The sequence below is a fragment of the Danio rerio genome, chromosome 15 (genome assembly GCF_049306965.1).
Source record: "Danio rerio strain Tuebingen ecotype United States chromosome 15, GRCz12tu, whole genome shotgun sequence".
Classification (NCBI taxonomy): domain Eukaryota; kingdom Metazoa; phylum Chordata; class Actinopteri; order Cypriniformes; family Danionidae; genus Danio; species Danio rerio.
In genome coordinates, this window is record NC_133190.1 from 40,196,697 (window position 1) to 40,221,657 (window position 24,961).

General features: G+C 35.7%; 1 protein-coding gene across 2 annotated transcripts in view; it reads right to left on the minus strand.

The window, feature by feature from the left end:
* The window catches only part of kmt2bb (lysine (K)-specific methyltransferase 2Bb), an 86,630-nt gene that overhangs the window by 32,327 nt on the left and 29,342 nt on the right, over nt 1–24,961 (minus strand). For both annotated transcript variants that reach the window (XM_009291876.5, XM_002664671.7), the window contains exons 10-17: nt 23,116–23,222; nt 22,921–23,031; nt 21,380–21,493; nt 17,844–17,990; nt 13,146–13,238; nt 9,617–9,734; nt 8,955–9,068; nt 3,931–4,136 (exon numbers count right to left, since the gene is read on the minus strand). In XM_009291876.5, coding sequence (XP_009290151.1) covers nt 3,931–4,136; nt 8,955–9,068; nt 9,617–9,734; nt 13,146–13,238; nt 17,844–17,990; nt 21,380–21,493; nt 22,921–23,031; nt 23,116–23,222 — 1,010 coding nt within the window. The remainder of the gene's footprint in view (nt 1–3,930; nt 4,137–8,954; nt 9,069–9,616; nt 9,735–13,145; nt 13,239–17,843; nt 17,991–21,379; nt 21,494–22,920; nt 23,032–23,115; nt 23,223–24,961) is intronic.

The window sequence follows — 24,961 nt, forward strand, 5'->3', positions numbered from 1 at the left end:
TGAATTAAACTATTTAAATAAACTTATATTTATATATTAATTAATATTCAATTAAACTAATCAAATAAACTAATCAAATATTCATACATTAATTAATATCCGATTAAACTAATCAAATAAACTATTAAAATATTCACATATTATATTATTGAATTAAACTATTTAAATAAACTTATATTTATATATTAATTAATATTCAATTAAACTCATCAAATAAACTAATCAAATATTCATATATTAATTAATATCCGATTAAACTAATTAAATAAACTATTAAAATATTCACATATTAATTATTATTGAATTAAACTATTTAAATAAACTTATATTTATATATTAATTAATATTCAAGTAAACTAATAAAATATTTATATATATTAATTAATATACAATTAAATTATTCAAATAAACTATTAAAATATTCAGATATTAATTGATATTGAATTAAACTATTTAAATAAACTATTAAAATATTCACATATTAATTAATCTTAAAAAAAACTATTTAAATATTCATATATGAATTAATATTCAATTGAACTATTCAAATACATTTGAAATGGGGTAAAATAGAATTGACCTGTTTCACAGAGCTTTATTCGAGGAAACACAGGCTGAACTCAGTCATTCAACACCATGGTAAACCAAAAAAATAATAGCTGTGATTTGCGGATTTGGAAAAGGATTGTTGGCCTTCACAAAAAGGGAAGTGGTGGAAAAAAAATAGCAATAACACAAAAATTGCCAGCTGGACATATTAGGAGTCAGCCTGTGGGAAAAATGATGTCAGTAGCCAAAATTCTAGAAAAATTCCAGATGTACAATTACAGTTATTTTACATGGGAAAGCATCCAGACACAACCTCAAGTGTCCTCAGGATTGAGGTCAACATTTTAAGCAAAGGATCCAAAAGGTAAAAAAAATGACTGCATTGCACATATCAACCAAGGGTGAATTTATTAGTGGAGGGCAATGTCTATACAGTCAAAACAAGAAGAGCAGGATGCTATAGTTTACTCCTGTAAGTGAGCATAAATAAAGAAAAATTAAGTAAATTGTGACAAACCTAAAAATTATTATAGTGCACAAAAACAGGAACTAAAACTACAGCATGTTCCCATGGCCTCTAATTGTATGCATATTTTGAAATATTGCATAAAACGCTCAAATGGAAATGCCATAAACACATATAAAACTTTAGATAAACTTTTTATCTGATAGGAAAAAATGCACAAACTAAAATGGAAACACATTTAACGAAGTAAATTCCAGCTGACGCATCACAAAAATCAAGTGATTTTGTTTTAACAGATCATGAGATGACAAAAATTAGTGCAATGGGCCGCCATTATTAAACATTTTAAAATGGCTTGGTCATTTTGCAATGTTTCTCAAAATGCTCCTAAAGAGCATCTCACGCCTCCAAAAGTCACTGTACTCAATGCATTTCATCTTCTGAGATGACACAAGCCATCTAATATACATCAGATATATGGGATAGGTTGATTTTGTCCTCTTTGGATGGAAAGGACCTATTAAATAACAAATGTTCTTGCAATACTTCTTTTGCTTCTAATTTGCATCTTGGGATTAGTGGTGTAACGGATCACAAATCTCATGGTTCGGATTACACATATGTTTTTTTAGTCATGGATCGGACCATTTTTCGGATCAGCCCAAAAGGGCAGGAGACAAATGTAATTTGCTTTCCATATATTACAAAAACAGTACTGCAAGAAACTTTTGCTTCAAACAGAACTTAGAACCGTAATTTTATTAAAAATAAGATGAAGAAATAACAAAAGCTGAATAAAAAAATCATTGGTAAAATATTCAGTGCTGTGAAAAATTCACTGTTTCTACTACTGTTGCTGATACTGCTAAATTTGGAAATCTAACATCATCATTTGTAAAACCCATATTTATTTTAGTCTCACAATTTATTTTAAGTCCAAGAGAGAAATGGACTATTGTTTGTTTTTTATTAATATTTTGTGCTGTATTTGATTACAGAGCAACAATAAACAACACTTTAAAATATAAGCAGTTTTCTGGTGTTTTTCTAAACTAGTGGTGTTTTTAATTTAATAAATACATAATAATGGTGATAACCGTAAAACCATGATTATTCTTCAGACTATAATTGTACAACCAAAATCTATAATCGTTGCATCATTAATTGTTATGCAGTTTAACACATAACATGAATGTGTCTGATTGTAGAAGAAGCCTACTAGAGCAATGCACTGATTTTGTTGTGCTTTGAAATACAACATTTGAATATATTTGTAAAAATAGCCATGCAGTGGTACAATGCAGTGATGTTATGTAGATTCAAAATACAACATATTAATATTTTAATGTAGAAAAAGCCAACATGGGTGTCGTAAGCAGCAAAAATACAGCATATGGGCTCTTATATTGCTGTTGTGTCATTACTTATATTGCAAGTCATATCTCTCCGGCCCCTCATTTGGGATGCTTTTCATGAACTAGCCCCCATGACAAACTAATTGAATAGCCCTGATCTACGATTTTACATTTGTGCATATACATTAGATTAGTCAGTACTGGAGCCAAATCTGCAGCTAATCTAAAAAATATTACTCCTGATAAATTTGTTAATCCAAATTTATATGTCAGGGAAAAATATTAAATACTAAAAAATATATATATATATATATCATGGTTTTCGCTACATTCATTCTTCCATAGCGGGGCGCCACACCAAAATTCATCCCGCCACGGCTACATTACAGCTTCTCATTCAAAACATTTTATTGTTTTAATAGCAGGTGATAATCACACCAAGACGTATTAAAGGGTAACTGATATATAACAGCGCAAACTTTTCTGTAACCGTACTAGTGCTGTGCGTCATTTGTTTAACCCTTTAAAGTTACGTGCTGACGATGTATAGCCATTTCACTTTACTTCAGGACACATTAATATATTGCTCTGTAGGTCTATTGGAGACATTCATAAATTTTCCTAGCAAATCTAATAAATGTTGGAGACATTAAATTTTTTTAAAGAGTAAAATTCAAGAAAAATTTTGTAGTTTGTAATTTTTTCTCATTATTTTGCATTAATTTAAATGTATTATCTTTCTTTTTCTAAAGATGCTTGGTAAGTAAAATATTATTTTAATAAATATAGCTGTTTAATAAATATGTTTTGTATAAATGCACTAAAATTCATTGCCTATATTCACTGGGAAATAGATAAAAACATTAATTTTCAAAATGGGGTGTACTCAATTATGTTGAGGACTCCTAACTGGTCTTCCCAAAAAGACAGTCAGACAGTTGCAGCTGATCCAGAACACTGCTTCCGGGATTCTTACCAGAAGCAGGAAATCAGAGCACATCACACCTTTTTTTGATTTTGAAGTACTACTACTCGTCTATAAATCACTAAATAGCCTAAGACCTCTATACATTACAGCTATGCTCACTGAATAAAAACCTAACTAATTTTAGGATTAAATAAATGAGAAATTCTAAGAGTTCAGTCAAAGCAGTGTGAATCCACATTCAGCTGTTATGCCCATTGCTGCTGGAATCAGCTTCCAGAAATGATCAGATGTGCTCCAACATAAGACTCATTCAAATCAAGACTGAAAACACATCTGTTTAGCTGAGCCTCTACTGTATGAGCACTGTGCTACATCCAACAGATCGTACTATTTGTGTTTTTCTTTTCCTTTTCATTATTTTAGAACCTGTTTTAACACGTTTTAATCTGCTTTTAATCATTTTAATTATTTGTTTTTATTTTCTTATACTTCTCTTTTATTCCTGTTTATATAAGGCACTTTGAATTGCCACTGTGTATGAAATCTGCCATATAAATAAACTTGTGCACTGTAAAAACTTGATTTTAATTCCATGGGCTCTTTAAAAGGATTGCATGTGACAGGACGCTGACCTTCTTGCAGGTGACCAGGTGTTGGGTGACGGTGGAGCCCATCATGCAGGACAGCAGTCTTTCTAAACCCGTCCTGAGCTCTTGGTCAAGCAGTTCCCTCCACCCTGCTCCACTGACCGCCTCTCCGTCTGGCTGCTCTTTCAGACACGGCTGACAGGAGTAAACCACACTCTCAGGGAGACTCGACAGGATCTCATACAAGTCATCTGTCAGAAAAAAATTATATTTATTAAAACACAGATGCATTAAGGAGTGTCAAATTTCTCAATTGCATCTGTTGTTTTCTCAGTGAGTTGCTAGGGGGAAGGATGACCAAGAGATGATCATTTGAAAATGACTGACTGACTGCTACATATCCTGGTTGAAAAGGTAATGAAAATGCTGATTTCGCAAAGCAGGAACATGTGAAATCCCGTCAGGAAATTCCAGTGGATTTTGTTCCCAGCAATGAAAAACATTAGGCTTGTGAAATGTTTAGTTAGGCAACACAATTTTGTTTTTATGATTGCATGATACAATTGTAATTGTTTATTTATGTGCTGTAACTGGACGTGAAGAAATGCTCTGAGAAAACTCCAGCCACATATAAAAACAGCTTGCTCTCCTATAATGCGCAATAGACAAAAATAAATAATATAACAGCATGGTTTACGCTGCATTCGTTCCTCTGTGGTGGAGCGCCACACCAAAATTCATCCCACCACGGCTACATTACAGCTTATTTAAAACTCTTAGTAGTTTTTTTAAATAGCATGTTATAATCGCACCAAAATGTATTAAAAGGTAAGTGAATTACAACAGCGCCAGCTTTTCTGTAATCGTAGTGGTGCTGTGCGCTATTTGTTTAACCCTAAAAGGTTACGTGCTGACTGACTGACAGAGAGGTGCGTGATGCGTGAGGCCAGCATAGCTTTCAGTTATGATGAACACAGTTTCCATAATTATACTTTATTTATAGATAAAAGTCTGTGGCTCTGCATATAATGACTTTATCTTGCTGGAGTTTACAGCCGTTTCACTTTACTTCAGGACGCATTAATGCCGCTCTGTAGGTCTAGCGGAGACATTCATAAAAATTCCCAGCAAATCTAATAAATGTTGGAGACATACTTGTTACATAAACGCACCAAATCGCACTTCAGCAGTGTTTATTTGAGAGCGCACAAAAAGATCTGCGCTTGAGCAGCGTATATTTGAGGGCGATTATTTACAAGGTGCGATCGTTGATATGCAAACTGCATTTGGGAGCAGATTTTGCGAGTGGCGAAAGGAAAAAACGAGACTGTCTTTCCTTGTCACACACCCCTGGAGATTGACCCTTCCTTGTTGAGCACATTCCCAGTAAGGGGCACGTTATGCACGTTCATTTTGATGTTGTTTTTTGGAATTCTCAAAATAAAAAACATCAAAAATCTGATTTCTTTACTGCATTTCTTTAATTTCATCAAAGCAAAACATGATGCATTAATATTGTAATGAAGTTAAACTTGAACATTAAACATAATTCATTGATATTGTAATGAAGTTAAACTCGAACATTAAACATAATTCATTAATATTGTAATGAAGTTAAACTCGAACATTAAACATAATGCATTAATATTGTAATTAAGTTAAACTTGAGACGGCATCGTACAACAGAGTAGTCACGTGGTGCGTCATTCTCTACAGGATGCACTGCAGGGAAAAAAAAAACATTTAATCATGAAGGCTCAGTATGTATTTGTAGCCAACTAAATCATTTTTATAGTAGGCTAATATAGCTAATATAAATACATACAGCATGTGTTGCCTTCATTATAAGGCTTATATAAGGCTTTTAATTTTTTGCAGCTCCAGACATATTTGTTTTTGTTTTTTTTGGTCCAGTATGGCTCTTTCAACATTTTGGGTTGCCGACCCCTGGCCTAACCCCACCCTACCCCTAAACCCAACTCTCACAGAAAACCGTGTACAGTTTTACTCATTCTGTATGATTTATAAGCTATTTGAGAAATAAAGACATCAGCAATGACGTCATATTGCACCACCTTCTTGTAATGCCTGTGTCATACCTGCGTCATTATCCCTGTTAGGCAATAACACGTTACTAGTAATGCATTACTGTAACGGTCTTACTTTTGACAGTACTTGATACTGTAACACATTACTTTTTAAATATAGTAACTCCATTATCATTACAATAGGATGCTTTTGTTCGTTACTTGGCGAGTTAAGAGTTAATTAATTTAATAACACCAAGTGTGCGTGCTAGAGAGACATAGAGCGCATGAGAGAGGCTAAGTGTTCCTGCGAGAGAGACTGAATGCACGCGAAGTAGATAGAGTGTGTGTGTGTGTGTGAAAGAGACCAAGACTATTAACGTTATTATTATTAATTGCCATTACAAATACTACTATGTTTTCCGTTTCAAATAAATAAGCACATTTGATTAGAAGACACAGTGACACATTGCTGTTATATTTCAGAACACATTATTTAAAATCTATAGTGTTGTACTGCTCAGAAAACAATGCTGTGGTTTTTTTTTTATTGTTTTACATATTTTTATAGCTGTAATACAACAGCAGATTTTGCCCTTTGAATATACACAGCTTACTTTCCATAAGTCATTGACATACCACGTTTAATTTGTGGTTCGTTTGTAAACCGCTCATAGATTTCATTTTTGAGCAGCTTTTATGTTTTTGTTTCGTTTAAAATGAAATGCATAAAGTTTATGGTTATCTATATTTAGTATAGTTATTTATATTTACATAATTTTTGGTCATGTCTCAAAAACACGCACGCACGCATGCACACACATTTTCCTTTTTCAAATATTTCCCAAATGATGTTTAATACAGCAAGAAAATTTTCACAGTATGTTGAATAATATTTTTTCTTCTGAAGAAAGTCTTATTTGTTTTATTTCAGCTAGAATAAGTTTAAATAAAAAAAAATTTATATTAATATTAATAGCCCCCTTAAGTTTTATATTTTATTTGAAAGTCTACAGAACAAACCATCGTTATGCAATGACTAGCCTAACGACCTTCACTTGCCTAAATAACCTAACCTAGGCTGCATTTACACTGCAGATCGTGATGGTCAATTCAGAATTTGTGACTGTATCCAATTTCAGACATCCCAAGTTGGAAAAAGTCATTTCCGGGGATACAGAGTTGATTTGCGGGAAGTAGCGGATTAGTGGATGCTTGAAGAGCGGGGGTGGGGGTTGGGGTGATGAGGTCGAGTAGTGAGCGACGTATCTGTGAAGGGGGGCGTGTGCGCGCGAGACGTACTTGAAGAGCAGTGGGGTTGAATTGTGCGCGACGTACCTAAAGAACGGTGGGGGGTGAGTTGCGCGAGACGTACTTGAAGAGCAGTGGGGGTGAGTTGCGCGCGACGTACCTGAAGAGCTAGTAGCGATAAAGTGGAGAGAGGGGTGTGCAACATATTTAAGGACTGGGCAGGAGACGTGCGATTTTCGGGAGATTATCATTCATTTGTGGGCATCCGGGAGTGCCTATGCATTTCAGGGATACTCCCGCAACTTCCAGGAGACTTGGGATGTCTGCGATTTTTTAGCTGACCTGCTTACATCATCTTTTAAAAGTGACTAGTATTTGACTGTCTGCATTTACACAGCACGCGAAAAGGTGAAGTGACCAGGGGAAAAAAGGGCAGGCACTGACTGACAGCTGATAATAAAAGAGCGTTTTTTTTTTCTCCATTCCTGTTTTTAATGTGTTGACAGGGTTCATTTTTTTTATATTCTTTTTGATAGATTGTTTTACTACAATTTATGAGAGAAAGGTTCTCATTTGCCCATCTTCTTTTAATCAAGGCCTTTTTAAACCAGGCATCTTAAAGCAATGTCCATGGTGTGATTTATGCAAGTGAAGTATGCCGCAGTTTTATATTAGTTTATACTGGTTATGTGTCCTGGAGAGTTTATCTCCAACTAGCTTCAACACACGTGCCAGGAAGTTTCTAGTATATCTAGTAAGTGCTTGATTAGCTGTTCAGGTGTGTTTGATTAGGGTTGGAGCTAAACTCTCCTAGATACCGGCCCTCCAGGACCGGGTTTGGACACCCCTGCACTAACCACTAGACAACTGGTGCAGACCTGAAGTCTGTTCTGAAATAAAAACATTAGAGTTGACGCCATTCCCTGTGGTTTTGAATGATGCGCGACTCGCATTGACAGGTGAAAATCCGATTGACCTGTTTACACTGCAGACACAAGGACACAGTTCTGATACATATTGGATACATTTCCACACATGAACAAGGCCTGAATTTGATTTGAGTAGCTGGAATCCATGTGATTTTTTTCCTGCTTACACATACATGGGTTATATTCGATCTGTGCCAAACAGCAAAAAGAAACTGGAATTGAGTCACCTGAACCATGCGCTGTAAATGCAGCCCTAGTTAGGCCTTTAAATGCCACTTCAAGCTGAATACTAGTATTTTGAAAAAAAAATATCCAGTAAAATATTATTTACTTTACTGTCATCATGGCAAAGATAAAAGAAATCAGTTATTAGAAATGAGCAATTAAAACTGTTATGTTTAGAAATGTTTTGAAAAATCTTTATTCAGTTAAATAGAAATTGGGAGAAATATAAAGGGGGGTTAATGATTAAGGAGGGCTAATAATTCAGACTTTAACTGTATATGGCCATGCTTCAAATGTTGACTACTGTATGCACATATACACACACAAACACACATATATACACATACCTACAAACATTATAAGTCTAGTAACTCTTATAATATATATATATATATATATATATATATATATATATATATATATATATATATATATATATATATATATATATACATATATATACATATATACACACACACACACACACACACATACATACTATAATTCTTACGGATAGATTGGAAAGCAATGTTGATGCCATGTTAAAAATGACATTTGATGAACTAAAACAAGTAAAAAAAAATATATACATCACTGTTATTCAAAACAAATAAAACAATCCGACATTGTCACCCACCTGTCAGGCCTTCACATTTAGCATGGACCCAGTGGTTACACGTTGAGCATTGCATCATCTGGCTATCGTAGTCATTATCTTCATAACACTTGAAGCACATGGTGCAGTAGTTGCCTACACAAACAGAAAAATCCCTTACTTTGAACAGATCTGTTTGACACAGATAGTGTTTTTCACAACAACAGTAAACGCTAAAAGGTCAGTGTTGCACAAATTACCAGTATACACACACACACACACATCCATAATGTGTTATTAAAATATAAAACTTCAACAAATTTGCTTACTGACTATAGGTTAAGCACAAAGTTAACATGAACTAACACTGGACAACTTGATTTACATTAAATAACATTAACAAAGTTTTATAAATACTGTAATGAATGCATTTTGAATTGTTTGTTCATGTTAATAAACACATAATAATAATAATAATAATAATAATAGTAATAATAATAATAATAAAAAAACTATAATAAAAAACAATAAACACATTAGAAACGACTTATTAAAACTTTTATGTTTGGAAATGTGTTGATAAAAATCATCCCTTTAAAGAGAAATTATGGAAAAAATATACAGGAGGGGGCTTATAATTCAGAAGTTATAATAATGCTGACTTCAACTGTATGTCTGACACTGCAAGACCCTGCATGTCTCACCTTGATCAAAAAGTCTTGTGCAGTCAGGACACAAGCCCTTGTCATGATTCCACTCGGTATCCCAACTCTTACCTGGAGTCACGCCACAACTCCGGCAGCGGATGCAAGTCATGCACACCTACAAAAACATAGAAGTCAAACATCAGCCTTTCGCTATGAGCTTACACGTCATCCAGAAACTGCAACGAGGGAGACAGTTGGGCCAAAAATGAACAGAGTGTCTATTTACAATTAATGCCAATAGCCTGGCCACAAACGCCTGGATTGACGTGTCAAAATTGTCCATTTATATTATAGCAGTAGCATATACAGCAAGTTAAACTGTAATGAAAACTTTTCAAGCCTGTTCTGTTTATTTAAAATAATAATATATTCAAATAGAGTGTTACTAAAATGCCTATTGGGTATTTACTCTTATCATGAGGGGAAGGTGAAGGCGTAGGAAGCGCTTTGTCCCAGTAAAGCAACATCCTTTAGATAAATATTTTTGTTTTAACTCAATGTGGTATTTTTAAATACCGTTTCATATTTCCTCTAAGCATAAATAGCATCAAATAGTCTTCTAGAAGGTAAAAATACGTTTACATCATATTGATAGAATATAAAGTATAGACCAGTTCAACATTTCCTGCTCGTTATCAAACTAATTTATAAATGAAACAAGAGGCTATTCAATCATAACCTGATGTTAACCCAGCTACATTATTTATCAATATGTGGCTTTTTTTGGATTCTCATAAGCTGTAGAAATTAAAAATGTAAAACAGGAAATACGTTGAGACCATTGTTTATGTTTACATCCCTCAAAGTAGACTATATATAGCATAATGCTAAGTTGATAGTAGAAATGGCATATTTTAATGAATATGATCCTCATCCAGACAGTCTATACTGAAACAAAACACCCATTTACAAACTAAAATAGGTTTTTAGCATTTCAAAATGCTCAGTTTCCGCATGTTGAAGAAGCTGGCGTTCGAAGGTCGAAGCACCAGCTGTAATCGTAACAAAATATATGTTTTAAATTAAACACGCATTAGTATAAACGATACCCAATAAAACTCTGCTATCTTAACTCAGCATAAACTACCGCTAACTGCTATTTGGATCTAACATAAACAGCATCTTGCTCTAAGAAAATGTGATGTTTTACTTTGCGTGAACAGTATCTAACCGCTTCTTACAATCTGTAAACAAAACATTAGTGTAAGTCCACTTTGTATAAACAACTATTGCAAACAGCCTCTTTCAAAAACAACATCTTCAAAACATCAACACCTGAGTTCGACATCCATTTGATAAATATTTTTGTTTGCACTCAATATGGAGTTTTAAGATAATGTTTTATATTTCCACTAAGTAGAAAAAAAGCATATAAATACACTTCTAGAAAGTCAAAATACTATTGTTTACATAATGTTTCTATAGAATATAGAGTATAGAGCATTTCAATGTGTTCATGTCATTGACCCATGGACATTTACTGCTTGTCATCAAACTTTCATAACTGTAACAAGAGGCAATTCAATCATAACTTAATGTTAAAACAGCTATCATAACATTATTTATCAATATGTGGCTCTTTTTGGATTCTCGGAAGCTATAGAAATTGAAAATGTAAAAGAGTAAATATGTTGGGACCATTGTTTATGTTTACATCCCTGAAAATGATCAATAGTAGCATAACGCTAAGGTGATGTTAAAAATGGCCTATTTTAATGAATACGATCCTCATCCATCCAGTTTCCAAACTAAAATGCGTTTTTAGCATTTTAAAATGCTCAGTTTCTGCATGATGAAGAAGACGGAGTTAAAGGTCGAAGCACCAGTTGTAATCGTAACAAAATATAAGCATTTTAAAATTACCACGCATTAGTATAAACGGCCTGCGAGAAAACTCTGCTATCTTCACTTAGCTAAAAAATCCCGCTAAGTGCTATTGGGATTTAATCTAAACCGCATCTAATCATGAAAATGTGATGTTTTACTTTGCGTAACGGTCACTTTGTATTAACAACTAATGCAAACAGCCTCTTTCAAAAAGAATTTCTTTAAAACGTCAACACCAGAGTTCCTCAGAAAAATAGCAGGCTCAGAAAACAAAGACTTAATCTACATTTTTGGGTGAACTAAATGTACAATACAAACATTTAGGGCTGTGCAATTAATCGAAAATCCGATTTCGATTTCGGCTTGTGACGATTATGAAAAGCCTTTAATCGAGATAAACGATTATTCCATCACGTACCGCCCCCTTTCTAGTTGTACACAAGTGAAAACTCTTCGCCTCTGCAAAGCTCAATTCCACGTGAAAATGTCTAAAAGCATGTCTTTTGCAGCACGGGATGCGCATCATTCATATTTTTAAAAGCGCAAAAGAGCACGTGCTGTTGTGTGTGTGTGTGCGCACAGGTAGCGTGTGTGTGTTTGCGCGCGCGCCGCGCTTAGCCTCTGACAGCAGAGCACACACACATCTAACGCGATCTTAATGTGAGCGCTTTAATGGTCAAATACATGCACACTTGTGTTAGAGCGCGGTGTTTAGTGATTATTCATATTAAGCCTCATTTGTTTAATAAACAAGCAAGTCGAGAATCAAAAGACACGAGAAAGAAAAACCATATCAGAGCCGCACTATTCTTAAAGTGAGCGTGCGATATGCCTGCTGCTGCCGACTGTTTTCATTATTAATCAATAATAAAATCAAAAATACAGTGAAGATGCTTAAAGCGCAGTTTAAATATAACAGATTTAATAACTCATTTCTAATAACTGATTTCTTTTATCTTTGCTATGATGACAGTGCATTATATTTTACTAGATGTTTTTTAAGATACTAGTATTCAGCTTAAAGTGACATTCAAAGGCTTAATTAGGGTAAACAGACAAGTCATTGTATAACAGTAGTTTCTTCTGCAGACAATCAAACATATATATTGCTTAAAGGGGCTGATAACATTAAGCTATTAAAATAGGTTTCAAAATATTCAAACCTGCTTTTATTCTAGCTGAAATAAAACAAATAAGCCTTTCTGTAGAAGAAAAAATATTATAGGAAATACTGTAAAAAAAAAAACCCTCTGTTAAACATAATTTGGAAAATATTTATATATAAAAATAAATTCACAGGAGGACGAATAATTTTGACTTCAACTGATAATCGTTTTGAATAATCGTGATTACAATTATGACCAAAATAATCGTGATTATGATTTTTGCCATGATCGAGCAGCCCTACAAACATTACTAAACTTTTCCTAGAACCGTAGTAAAACACCCATGTTCCTTTACGCTGCATTCAATTCTGATGAAATTTACACCCTTATTTTTTATCTTGAGCTGTTGTTGCTGTGATAAATTCTCCATCACAGTTCCTCAGAACATGTTTTGGTTCAGAACAACACTCAGACTGTACTTCATCCTTGTTAAGCGTACACTGCACTCAGTCAAGAAAGCCAAGACCGCAAACATAATAAAATCAGCTTGCAGATCTTTCTCGCAGAGGAAAGTCCCTCCATCACAGACTTACCCAAGGCTTCTTGCGTTTGTTGGGTTTGGGGTAGTTGGGACCAAGACAGGCAGGATGATAACAATTTTGACACCTTTCACACTCCAGCAGAGGCTGCACAGAAATCAAGCCACAAAAAAACATTACAAGACAAATTATGAATGTTTCCTTTAAACTAATAGTCTCAAACTCAGTTCCTGGAGTTCACAGTTTAGTTCCAACCAGCTCCAACTAACACCTGCTTAAAAGTCTCTAGTAGTCTTGAACACCTTGATTAGTTAGCCAATCATATGCGTTTAGAGCCAGAAAAAGATTTGATCCGCTCATCTCTGGCGTACTCGGGTTCGAGTCATCTCTCTTTACATGATGAACGAACTACTCAAAAACCTGAAGACTTGAAAGGTGAAAGGTGTGTGCATTGGTTAAGCTTATCTGGCACTGTCAGTGTGATGCGAGTGAACCACTTAAATTTGAAGACCTGTCAGAAGAGGTGAGCTGACATAATCATAGACAAAAAGACCAGGGGCCTCATGTACGAAGACTTGCCTGGAAATCATACTAAAACATTGCGTACGCACAAAGCTGTAAATGTGCGTACGCAGAAAAAAATTCAGATGTATGAAACACTGCGTATGCCGAATCTCACGCATATTCTTTTGTACATCAGAATGAACGTGAAACTGAGCGCAACATGCACGAGCACAAAACCCCTCCCTGCCTCCTCCCCCGTATGAATATGCTAATGACTTTACTTTGGCAAAACCCAACGAAAAAGCAATGGCAAAAGCAAGCAAAAAGAGAAACTTTGAACAGAATGTGAATTGGAGGTGCTGCTTTCGGAGGTAGACCAGAGAAAAGCGGTGTTATTTGCAAGTTTGTTCTCCGGAATTAACAACAAAATAAAAAAATAGAGTGGGAGAGTTTAGCTGATGCGGTTAACACAGTTGGGTCTGAACATCGCACTGAGTGCATTAAAACAGAAATAGTGTGATTTATAGGTGTAAAATGTTGCAGCACCCTTAACAGACTCAGTGGCGCAGCTCGTAAGGCGTAGTCAACATGTTTTGACACGTTCGAGCATGAACTCGGTTCGAATCCAGTGTCTGATGAACTCTTTCTTCATTTTTCCCCCACTGCATATCAGATTTTGCCAACTATTTATCACGAGAAAGACAACTAGGAATCATTAATAAGTCTGTGCATCATATTTTATTTGTACATTTATTGAATGGAAATGTTTCTGATTCACGCATGCAAATTCATCTTCAGATGGTGTCTTTATAGCAATGTGTGTGCAGTAGATAGCTCAGATTACATTGGGAGAACAGGCGACTGCTGCAAATTGTGCTTTAATGTTTAGCTGGTCAACTGTATGGTATGGAAACCTTATATACCTGCTGAACCCGTCGCATACAGCTGCCATTGCAAGGCTCAGACACTTTGTAGAGAGGAATTTAACACAACTGCCTCTAGGAGTCGCCAATGGAAATAAAAGAAACACGCACAAAAAAGGCGTGGAGCTGCGCACATTCCCACGTTCAGTTCATCGTTAGTAAATCCAAACGTGAGCAATTCTGAGAGTGAAACCTGGCGTACCCCAGGGGGCTCATGCACGAAGACTTGCGTTGAAATTATACTAAAACATTGCGTAAGCACAACGCTGTAAATGTGCTGAGAATATGTATGTGATACGCTGAATCCTACGCATATTCTCTTTGTACAACCAAATTAACGTGAAACTGAGCGCACGTGCACGAGTGCAAAACCCCTCTCTGCCTCCTCCCCCGTATGAATATGCTAATGACTCTACTTTGGCAAAAAAGCAATGGCAAAAACAAGCAAAAAGAGAAACTTTGAACAGAATGTGAATTGGAGGTGCTCCTATCGGAGGTAGACTGGAGAAAAACTGTGCTATTTGCAAGTTTGTCGTTGGAAGGAGTGTTTTCCGCCCGTTTGATTGACAGAGACAACAAACCTAAAGAGGGATGACAACAGTAGCGTGAGTGGCGTAGCTCGTAACATGCATGGCAACATGTTTTGACACTGTCATTCATGAACCTGGTTCAAATCCAGCGTCTGATGAACTCATCCTTCTTTTTTCCCCACTACATATCAGATTTTGGCTAATCTTCATCACGAGGAACACAAGTAGGAATCATTAAAGGGTCACGAAACACCAAAACACATTTTTTGAGCTGTTGACAGTCGTATATGTGTCCCACACTGCTAAAAACACTATTAGGACACCTATATTTCACTAAAAAGTGTAAATTGGTTGTTTTTGCGTTATTTCAAGCAAATTCGTACTTCCTGTTTGAAACAAATTTTTGAAGCTGCGTCACGGTCATGACATAATAGCGTTGTATTCCAGCGTGCAGACTGGGCGTCTGTGCCAGAGTGAGTCTTATTACGTCTTACAGTGTGATACATTAATGCATGAGTAAGGCTTGGTTCAAACCAATCAGCGCGCTCTATTGTGCAACTTCATTAATATTCATTTGTGTCACCGCGCTTACACCACAAAGACGCCACGTTGTGTTGGCAAAACAAGCGTGAAGTGTTGCTTTTATAGTCTGCTGCCGTTAAGTTTCGTTTTCATTTTCTCTCTGTGAGAGCTTATCTGGATCATGTGTGGATCAACAGTGTACGCGACGCTCGACAACAATAACTTACGTGTCTAAGGAGGATTATTGTTTACCTGAGAGCTGTTCTCATCTGCAAACGCTGAAATCTGGATTCGTTTGTAGTATTCTCTCCATATAGACGCGGCTCTAGTTGCTGGTGATTGTCCTGTCTCTACAGATTTGGTAAGCGAGCGACCAGTGCTCTTTGTTTATTCAGTTTGTTCGTATCGAATTAAGTTAACTATTGCACTGAGTGCAGAAATGTTAGCACCGCATTTTGTGACCGGAATAACACACGCGGCTTTCTGACACTACCTGCCGTATGCATCTAAGTTTCCGGGAAATGCGGAGGTTTTTTTTCTCTCATTCGCCGTGCGGTATCAAACATTGCATGAAAAATACACGCTTAACGTTAGATCAGTTCCTCGAATCAAATATCTCGTTTGTCGCGAGAGGCATGAATGAATTCCCTGAATGAAAGAGCCAAACTGCAGTTAAAGTCCAACATTTAATAATTTGGCAAATAATTCGACTACAGATGTCTATGTAGGTTAAACACCATCACTTACTCCTGTCTGTGTGTGTGTGTATTTTGACTCTGAAACTCGCGCGTGCACAAATAGACACTCCCACACCATCCCACTTTAGTTCCTCCGACACTCCCCCCTAAACAGAGCTGGACACGCCCACTTTTCTGTCTTTTTCCGAAGTAGAGGTGTGAAAACACCCTGCTGAAACGAGGGGGTTTCATGGCCCTTTAATAAGTGTGTGTATTATATTAAGCGCATTTGAGCATCACATATTATTTGCACATTTATTGAATGGCAATGTTTCTGATTCACGTATGCAAATTCATCTTCAGATGGCGCTTTTATAGCAATGTGTGTGCAGTCAATCGCTCCGATTACATTGGGAAAACCGGCGATCACTGCAAGTTGCGTTTTAATGTTTGGCTGGTCAACTGCATCGTTTGGAAACCTTATATACCTGCTAGACATGCGGATGATCTCATCCCATTTGTAGCGTGCAATTTAACACAATTGCCTCTAGGAGTCGCCAATGGAAATAAAACAAACACACATAAGAAAGGCGCGTACGCCAGGCATGATGTTGGCGTGGACCAGCGCACATTCTCACGTTCATTTCATCGTTAGTAAATCCAAACGTGAGCGTGAAACCTAGTGTACGCAAAGTTTTTGTGCGTACGCAGCATTGATACATGAAGCCCCAGGTAAAGAATAAATGATTATTTTCTCTTTCTTATAGCATTGTAGTTATGACTTGTTTGTAGTGTGAACAACGTTTGGTGTATGGGAGATGAGTTTGGAAGCAACTCGTAACATCTTGTTAATATTTTGGCAAATTGAACGAAATGAACGGAATGACTAGCAAAAATGTTCGTTCACCTCGCTGAATGAGACTCAAAGGTCAGTAAAATGATTTGAACTTCCCATTACTAGTGGTTATAACGAAGAATAATTGTATTTATTTCTACAATGAAAACTATAGTAGTCAAGAATTAGACAAGAATGGGTGTTGAATAGTTTCAGGACAACTTTGACGAAAGTTTTTGATCCACATCATACACTGTATTAAATGCAGGGTTCCACACAATTCATTCATGTTGTCCCAACACAAATTGATTAAGTTAACTTAACACTTTTAACAAATTTATGTGGATTGAACATAAAAAAGTTCCAATGAAATCTCAAGAATTGTGTTGTTTCAGTTCATTTTAAATATTTTTTGAGTGTATGTTGTATATTTTGCATTTGATTGTTACATTTTTTTTGTACTTCAATACTGTTGAGACCCTCCAGAAAAGCATAAAGCACTGATTATTTCATTTGTATCTTTCTTACATTTTTTTTAATTATGCTTGTAATTTTATTTATTATTTATTTATTTTATGCAGATTCCTCTCAAATTAATCACAATCAATTCATGAATTCTTTTGAAATAGACTTATACGTCAACTCATCTTGTGAAATTGAATACATTTTGCAATATAGACTACAGAAAAATTTAATATTGCAAGCTCTATCTGTAATTTTATGTCAAACATCATTATTCCCTTCTGAAGTTGTCGATCTACCTTGGATTCTTTATTCTTGCGGCCGCAGACCCGGCAGAACTTGCAGCGTCGGCAGCACCAGTTCTCCTTGTTCTCCTCCAGTGGACGCTCTGAAGGGTCCAAGCAGAAGCGATGGAAGGGTTCACAGCAGACTTGACAGAACAACATCTGCAGGACATCAGGTTGGCAAAATGACAATACAGTATGCATGTTCCTCTTTCCTAATTTACACAACACCTAGTGAATCTGCCTAAAAAAATGCATGGAAAAAATACTAGAGCAATTCAACAACCCAGTCTAAAAGTCAGTTAGAATTTACAAATTTGTATTATCATTATATATATTACAAGCTTGTAAATTTTAAGTTTACACATTAAAACAGATGTCAAAATTATTCAAATACACACTAAATATGGAATAAAGGGTGCTACAGTAAAGCTAAATAAAATGTAAATGTAATAAAATGCAAATATTTAAATGCTCCAAACTAATAACCAAGTTTATGGCCATGGAATGGCTTATCTAAGGTGCATGTAATAGTGTATAAGCCATTTCTGTACTTTCACAAGTTTAAACTGACTGAGCAAAAAACATTATACTAATATTTATACATATTTTCTCTGGCAAAAAAGGGTCAAGCGGCCATATTAAAGACAGCCTAACAGTGCAGTTATCATTAACAGGCATTGTAACCACCTGGTCAACAATCATTATTATTATTTCAATTGCTTATTACTATTAGTTGTGTAAGTATATTATCTGATGCAAGCGTGGGCCAAAAAATTTATTTTCAAGGAGTGCACCTTAAAGGGTTAAAACAAAAAGAATTTGTTCATGCATCAAATGCAAACAGCACTAATCGGGATAGTTCATCCAAAACTGTAAAATTTGTCATGATTTACTCAGCTTTCACTAGCTACAAAACCATTTGAGACTCTTTCTTTGCACTTGTTGATATTTTGCAGAAAGCTGGAAGTGAAAAATACCCATAGTATCTGCTTTTTCTACTATAAAAGGTTACAGGTTTTCAGCTTTAGAAATTGCAACAGCCGTGGGAAAAGAGGAACGTTTTTGTTAAATGGATTGTTAAAGCCAAAAGAGGCCATTGCAAAAGGAGACCCAGGTGGTTACACAATAACTGAATATGTTTTTCCACCATTTATTGGTTTTACTCTGATGCATATATTACAATTTTGAGTTTAAAACAATTTAATAGTTACAAAACTAAAATTAAGTCACATATTATGTCTTTGATAACTGGTTTACAGTATACTGATGTCCTGTTTCTCTGGCCTTTTTTGATGATAATAGTCAGGAACGTTGGACTATTATTGCCTTTTTTAGCATAATTATAGGACAGAAACTAGCACTGTGTGTAATGTGTGAATTGTGAAGCGGGCTAAATAAAATAAAAACCTATATTTTGAAGTAAGTGTGCTTTTTTTGCTTTTATTTCTGCCATATTAAAAATATATATTTGTAAAGCAACCCATGTTCTGTGGTCATTAATATTTTAATAAACTAATAGGCAAAACTATCTAAGATATGAACAAAAGCAAGTGATGCATCAAAGTTTGATTTTGAAAAAAAATCTTAAACGGTTATAAAAATCCTTATAATCCTTCAAATAATTAATAAAAATAATTAGTTTAAAAATATTGAATGATATTAATGAAATGATGCAGTTCCGGAAACTTTCAACTTCGCTTTTTATCCGTCTGACTTTACGGTCAGTTTCTTTTGACCGCCCACTGTCGTTATAAAAAATTACACAACGACGAACGTGTCAAGTATAAAAGCCTAAATAATCATAGATAGTAGATAAATAAATAAAATAATCGTTCATTAATGTTTGATTAATCGAGGTTTTGATTTTAGGCCAAATCACCCAGCCGTATAAACAAACATATTTATTTTAGAATGAATCTGATAAGGCGAGGCAGTGGCACAGTAGGTAGTGCTGTCGCTTCACAGCAAGAAGGTGGCTGGTTCGAACCTCGGCTCAGTTGGCGTTTCTGTGTGGAGTTTGCATGTTCTCCCTGCCTTCGCGTGGGTTTCCTCCGGGTGCTCCGGTTTCCCCCACAGTCCAAAGACATGTGGTACAGGTGAATTGGGTAGGCTAAATTGTCCGTAGTGTGTGTGTGTGTGTGGATGTTTCCCAGAGATGGGTTGCGGCTGGAAGAGCATCCGCTGCGTAAAAACTTGCTGGATAAGTTGGCGGTTCATTCCGCTGTGGCGACCCCGGATTAATAAAGGGATTCAGCCGACAAGAAAATGAATGAATCTGATAAACTAGGTGTATTTTAAAGCTCTCTTCAAGGTATTGTTCACCCAAAAAATGAAAATTTACACACTATTTACTAGAGCTGTGAACCTACACTAGTCTCACGGTTCGGTTACGATTATCATGCCATCCATTCGGTTCAATTAGATATTTCGGTGCATCACGGTGCATTGACGATGCTTTCCATATACAGTTTTAGATTTTCTTCACAGCAGCATTTCTTGTAATAAAATGTATGAATATATTTATATTTATATATTACTTGTAATACAATTTTGTCGTTTAATACAAACAGTCAGAAATATAAACTGTAACTTTAAACAAAACGAGCATTTAGCAAACAATATAAACAAATATAAATATCCAGCTCAATTTCTGATCCTTGTCTAGTTCTCTTACACCTCTTTGATTAGTCACACCCTCAACAAAAACGGTTGCTATTGGCTCTTGCGCGCTGCGCTCTTCACATAAGTGATACTGATAAGCGGCAGGCGACAGCGGCGATCTCACAGCTGATGTATGATAGACACGGTGGAGAAAACTCTGCAGACAAGCGCTCGTTTCTGTATCCAAACGTAATGCTGTAAAACAGCCAAGAGGAGAAGAAAGGGCACCCCCGCAGGTCAAATGGGCCACTGGGTGTGTGTGTGTGTGAGAAAGAGAGAGAGACAAAGACAGAGCGAAAGCGAGAGCGAGAGAGAGAGAAATGGAGTAGGCTACTTTCATTCTCTCGATCTCAGTGAAATAGGGGCTATTGTTGTATATGTCAGTGAAAGACTGATCCAGCAAACACACACAGTGAAATTGTGCACAGTTTATGAGTTTTAAGTAGTTAAAGCGTTGTAAATACTCGCGATCGCCTCCCTCGCGACAGAGCGCATATGAGGTAAATGACGTCAGTAATAACCGGTTATGATTATTACTGAACCGATACCGAATTGTCCGCGTCTGCATCGCAGTGCACCGAAGAAACGATTAATTTTGACACTCCTACTATTTACTTATCCTTGAGTGGTTGTATATTAATGAGATTTTTTTTCTTTCTTCTGTTGAACACAGAAAACATTTTGAAGGATGCTGAAAACCTGTAACCATCCACAGTAGGAAAAACAGATAATCAATTGGTAGTTTTAAAACTTTTAAAAAATATCTTCCTTGGTGTTAAACAAAAGAAAGAAGCTCCTAAAGGTCTGAAGCAAGGAAAGGGAGAGTAAATGACAGAATATTTGAGTAAACTATCCCTATAATGTGTTGAAGAGCAGTCAGGACGCACCTCATGTTGGCCTTTACTGGCACACAGCAGGCAGACGCAGGAGGGCATGAGGGGTACAGAAGTGAGAACACTGAGTCCTCCTGTCGCCCACACGCTCTGAACACTGCAGTCCTCCTGTAGACAGACACCACAGAGACAGAGAACCGTTCAACACCACACACTTCAACACAGGAAAATAGTTTGTGCTCTTATACAGTCTAAATTACACTATGAAAAATGTATTATTAGCACAAATCACAAAAAACCAAACAACCAGCTTGTTTACTTGGAAAATGTACAACAGATCCAAAATGAGGATTTAAAAATAATACAGTGTTATACTGTCTGTTTTTCTTTCTTAAATATAAAATAGATAATATATTCTTCATTAATTTGAGTTACTTTTAGGTCATAAATCAAATGAAAAAATATTGTGTGTAAATCATCTGTAGAGATCAGGATATTAACACAATTATTCAGAAATGATGCATCAAATTCATCTCATAAAAGTTAGAATGAAACACATTTCAAAAGCAGGCGCAACTAATTCTAAATCCAAAACCTTTAAGTCTTAAAACAATCCAAAAATGTTTTTGTTATTTGCAATATATTAAACACTGCTTTAACAATAGTATGGTAAGTTGCAAGAAAATAACTAACTTAAGTAATTTAACCCTAAAATAAAAAGAAAAAACTGCAAAAGGTCAAAGTTTTTTTGGCTATAATTTGGTGCTTTAAGTTATATTCTGTTCTGTTTTTCTTTATTTGGGATATATTATTAAGATTTGTTTTTGTATTTTACTAATTTTGCATTGTACTACTGTGTATTTTTCTATTTTTTGTTGTGAGATTATGTATGAGATCATGTGATCCGGAAGTGTATAACAAGAGCAACATGCTGTGATGAATGAATGATGCTCGAAACGTTAAACACTTTGTCTTAGCCCTTTTAAACTAATAAATAGGGTGGTTTTTTTTGGAGCTTTGTTGTTGCCACCTTATTAATTATATTTTTTACCCTAAAATAAAACTAAATTAAAAAGAAACAGGTGACAAAAATACTATCATTTAACAGTCATAAAAATTGAAAATATAAAATTATAACCAATTCAAACTATTAATAACAATTAAAATATAAATAAATAAGAAATGAAAACTTGCATTAGTTTTTTTTATATTAAGCTAATCTAAATGCTTTTTGAGCCTCAAACCAGCCAATCAAAATGTCTTCTAGGACCATGGACCATGTGACAATAAAGACTAGAATACTGATTCAGGAAAAAAAACATAATTTGGCCTACTCAAATAAAGCAAAGTTCATAATATTCCTATTTTTATGAGATACTTCTTTCATAAAAATATTTGAAAAAAGGCTCATTTAAACTGGGTAACCCAAATCCTTTCATTACAATCAGGTGCTGCCATCATGTGGCCAACCACTCAAACTACTCAGATGATCATATTTCAAATAAATCTTCAACCCTGATCAGCAAACATAAGACCCTCTTTGGAGATTTCTTCGATGTTTCTGATTAGGATGGTAAAGGAATATAGACGTTTACCTTAAAATCAACCCGGATCTTATATGTGGGTTCTGCAGGCTCCTGCTCTCTCTCTGCAAAGCCATTAGCGAGGGCTGCGAGGACGCTGGGTGGCGTTTGCTCCTGAGGACTCTGTGAACAAAAAGAATGATAAATGTCAGTTTTGCTGCTTCAATGACGTTTAAGAGACTCCACAGAAGTCAACAGTCTCTGTACCTTCTCCACTTTCCGTTTGATGGTCGGAACCTTGTGGAAACCAGGCCTGCGATGACGAACTCCCTCGTCAAACGGGTCGCCAATAAAGTCATCAAATGACAGGAAATCTGAAGGACATTTAACACAAACGAAACTGTGATTCTGAGAGTATTGAAGCATGTTAAGATTTGTGAAAGAAAAAAGACTGTAGATCCAATTTTTTGATTTTAATTGAACAACCTATTAGGCCACGGTTACACTGCGAGGCTTAGTGCTCAAATCTGATCCGATTTTTGTTCACATTGTTGTTATAAATGTGGCCAATATCAGATTTGCAGTGTGAACAGATCATGATCCTAAACTGACCGGCACGCACAAAAGTACAGTTATGGACAGCACAAAATGTCTAATTACGCACACAATGTGTATACTGTATGAACAAGCACATTGTCAGATTATGCTTAATATGATTAGTGCCCTTTTCACAGACAACCCGGGTGTATTTTATGAACTGTAAAGGGTTGATCTGCTACTTATGTGTACTTCAGCATTTGAAACCTAAAATAAGTCTTGTTTTTGATCATTTGTGATTTACGACAACTGTTGTCTTTCTGACCAACGGTGTAGTGCCGTTCAGCCACAGACTGAACTGTGAAGGCGTGAGTTGGTTTATCTCTGTTTGCAGGGTTATTTCGTTTTACTTTGTTATAAACAACAGACACGTGGAGAAAGGGGGTTACGTGCTTGAGCTCCTACTCTTTTACCTCTTGGAGAGAAAATTCCCCCTCAAAATGAAAGTGCCCCCTCTTCTGCGAAAGCATCCCCTATTCGAAACACCCCCTGACGCTCTACAGCTTTGCGATTAACCCGTGCTCTAATCGTTAACCACATTGGTTAACAAGCACCAGCTTTGCCTTTACATTTTTTTTTCAAAATGAACAACCAACATTCTGTGGTACTGTAATCGCCCTGTGTGCCATTCTACTGTGCTGCTGAGGGGTAGATGATGTTCGCATCACAGAATGATGACGCATGTCGCTCAGAGATTATGTAAAAGTCAAATAAAGTCCGACATAACCGTTCAAACTGCGGTCGCATTGCAAAACATCAGCTCTGTGTCTGATTTAAGACTACATATGAAAGTGGCGCAATCAGATTTCCTGCAGTTTGGGCTGTTCACACTGTCAAGACAAAAGCAGATCAGATAGTCACAAGTGGGCAAAAAAGATTAGATTCGGGTCACATTTGCCTGCAGTGTGAACATAGCCTTAGAGATTTCCAGACGTTTCCATGATGATTAGCAATTTTCTTTTTTTTGCATATCTTACACTGCAGTCTTTCTTAAAACTCTGATATTGTGGGATTTAAACATAGAAATGCAAGATTCTGACAAACGTCAGTGCCCGGTTTTTCAAAAGTAATCAAATCAAATTTTTAAATGGGTTTTTCAAAAGACAAAACGGATTACATAATTGGATTAGATTATGTAATCCAATCTTGATTTTGATCCGGATCAAATCTTTAGTTTGGGTTTTTCAGACCTTTTTTGTAAGATTTGGATCACTTTGGTCCAAAAAATCTGGATTAAACTGATCCCATCAGAAGGGAGGATTTAGGATTTCATGCCCAAATTGTAATAAAAACTTGAAAAATTTATCAAATAATACTATATTTGGATCATGCAGTATCTTACAGGATATCCGATTTATTTATAAGGTTTGAGTTGTATTTGTTTATCCGTCAGGCTACAGTGATTAGGTAGGCTTTAACGTATTCTGCCTTTCAGTATTGGCCTACAGCAAAGTAGAACGAGTTTGGCCTTATAAAATAATCCCCCAAACAGCTGTCAAAATTGACCAAAAACAAT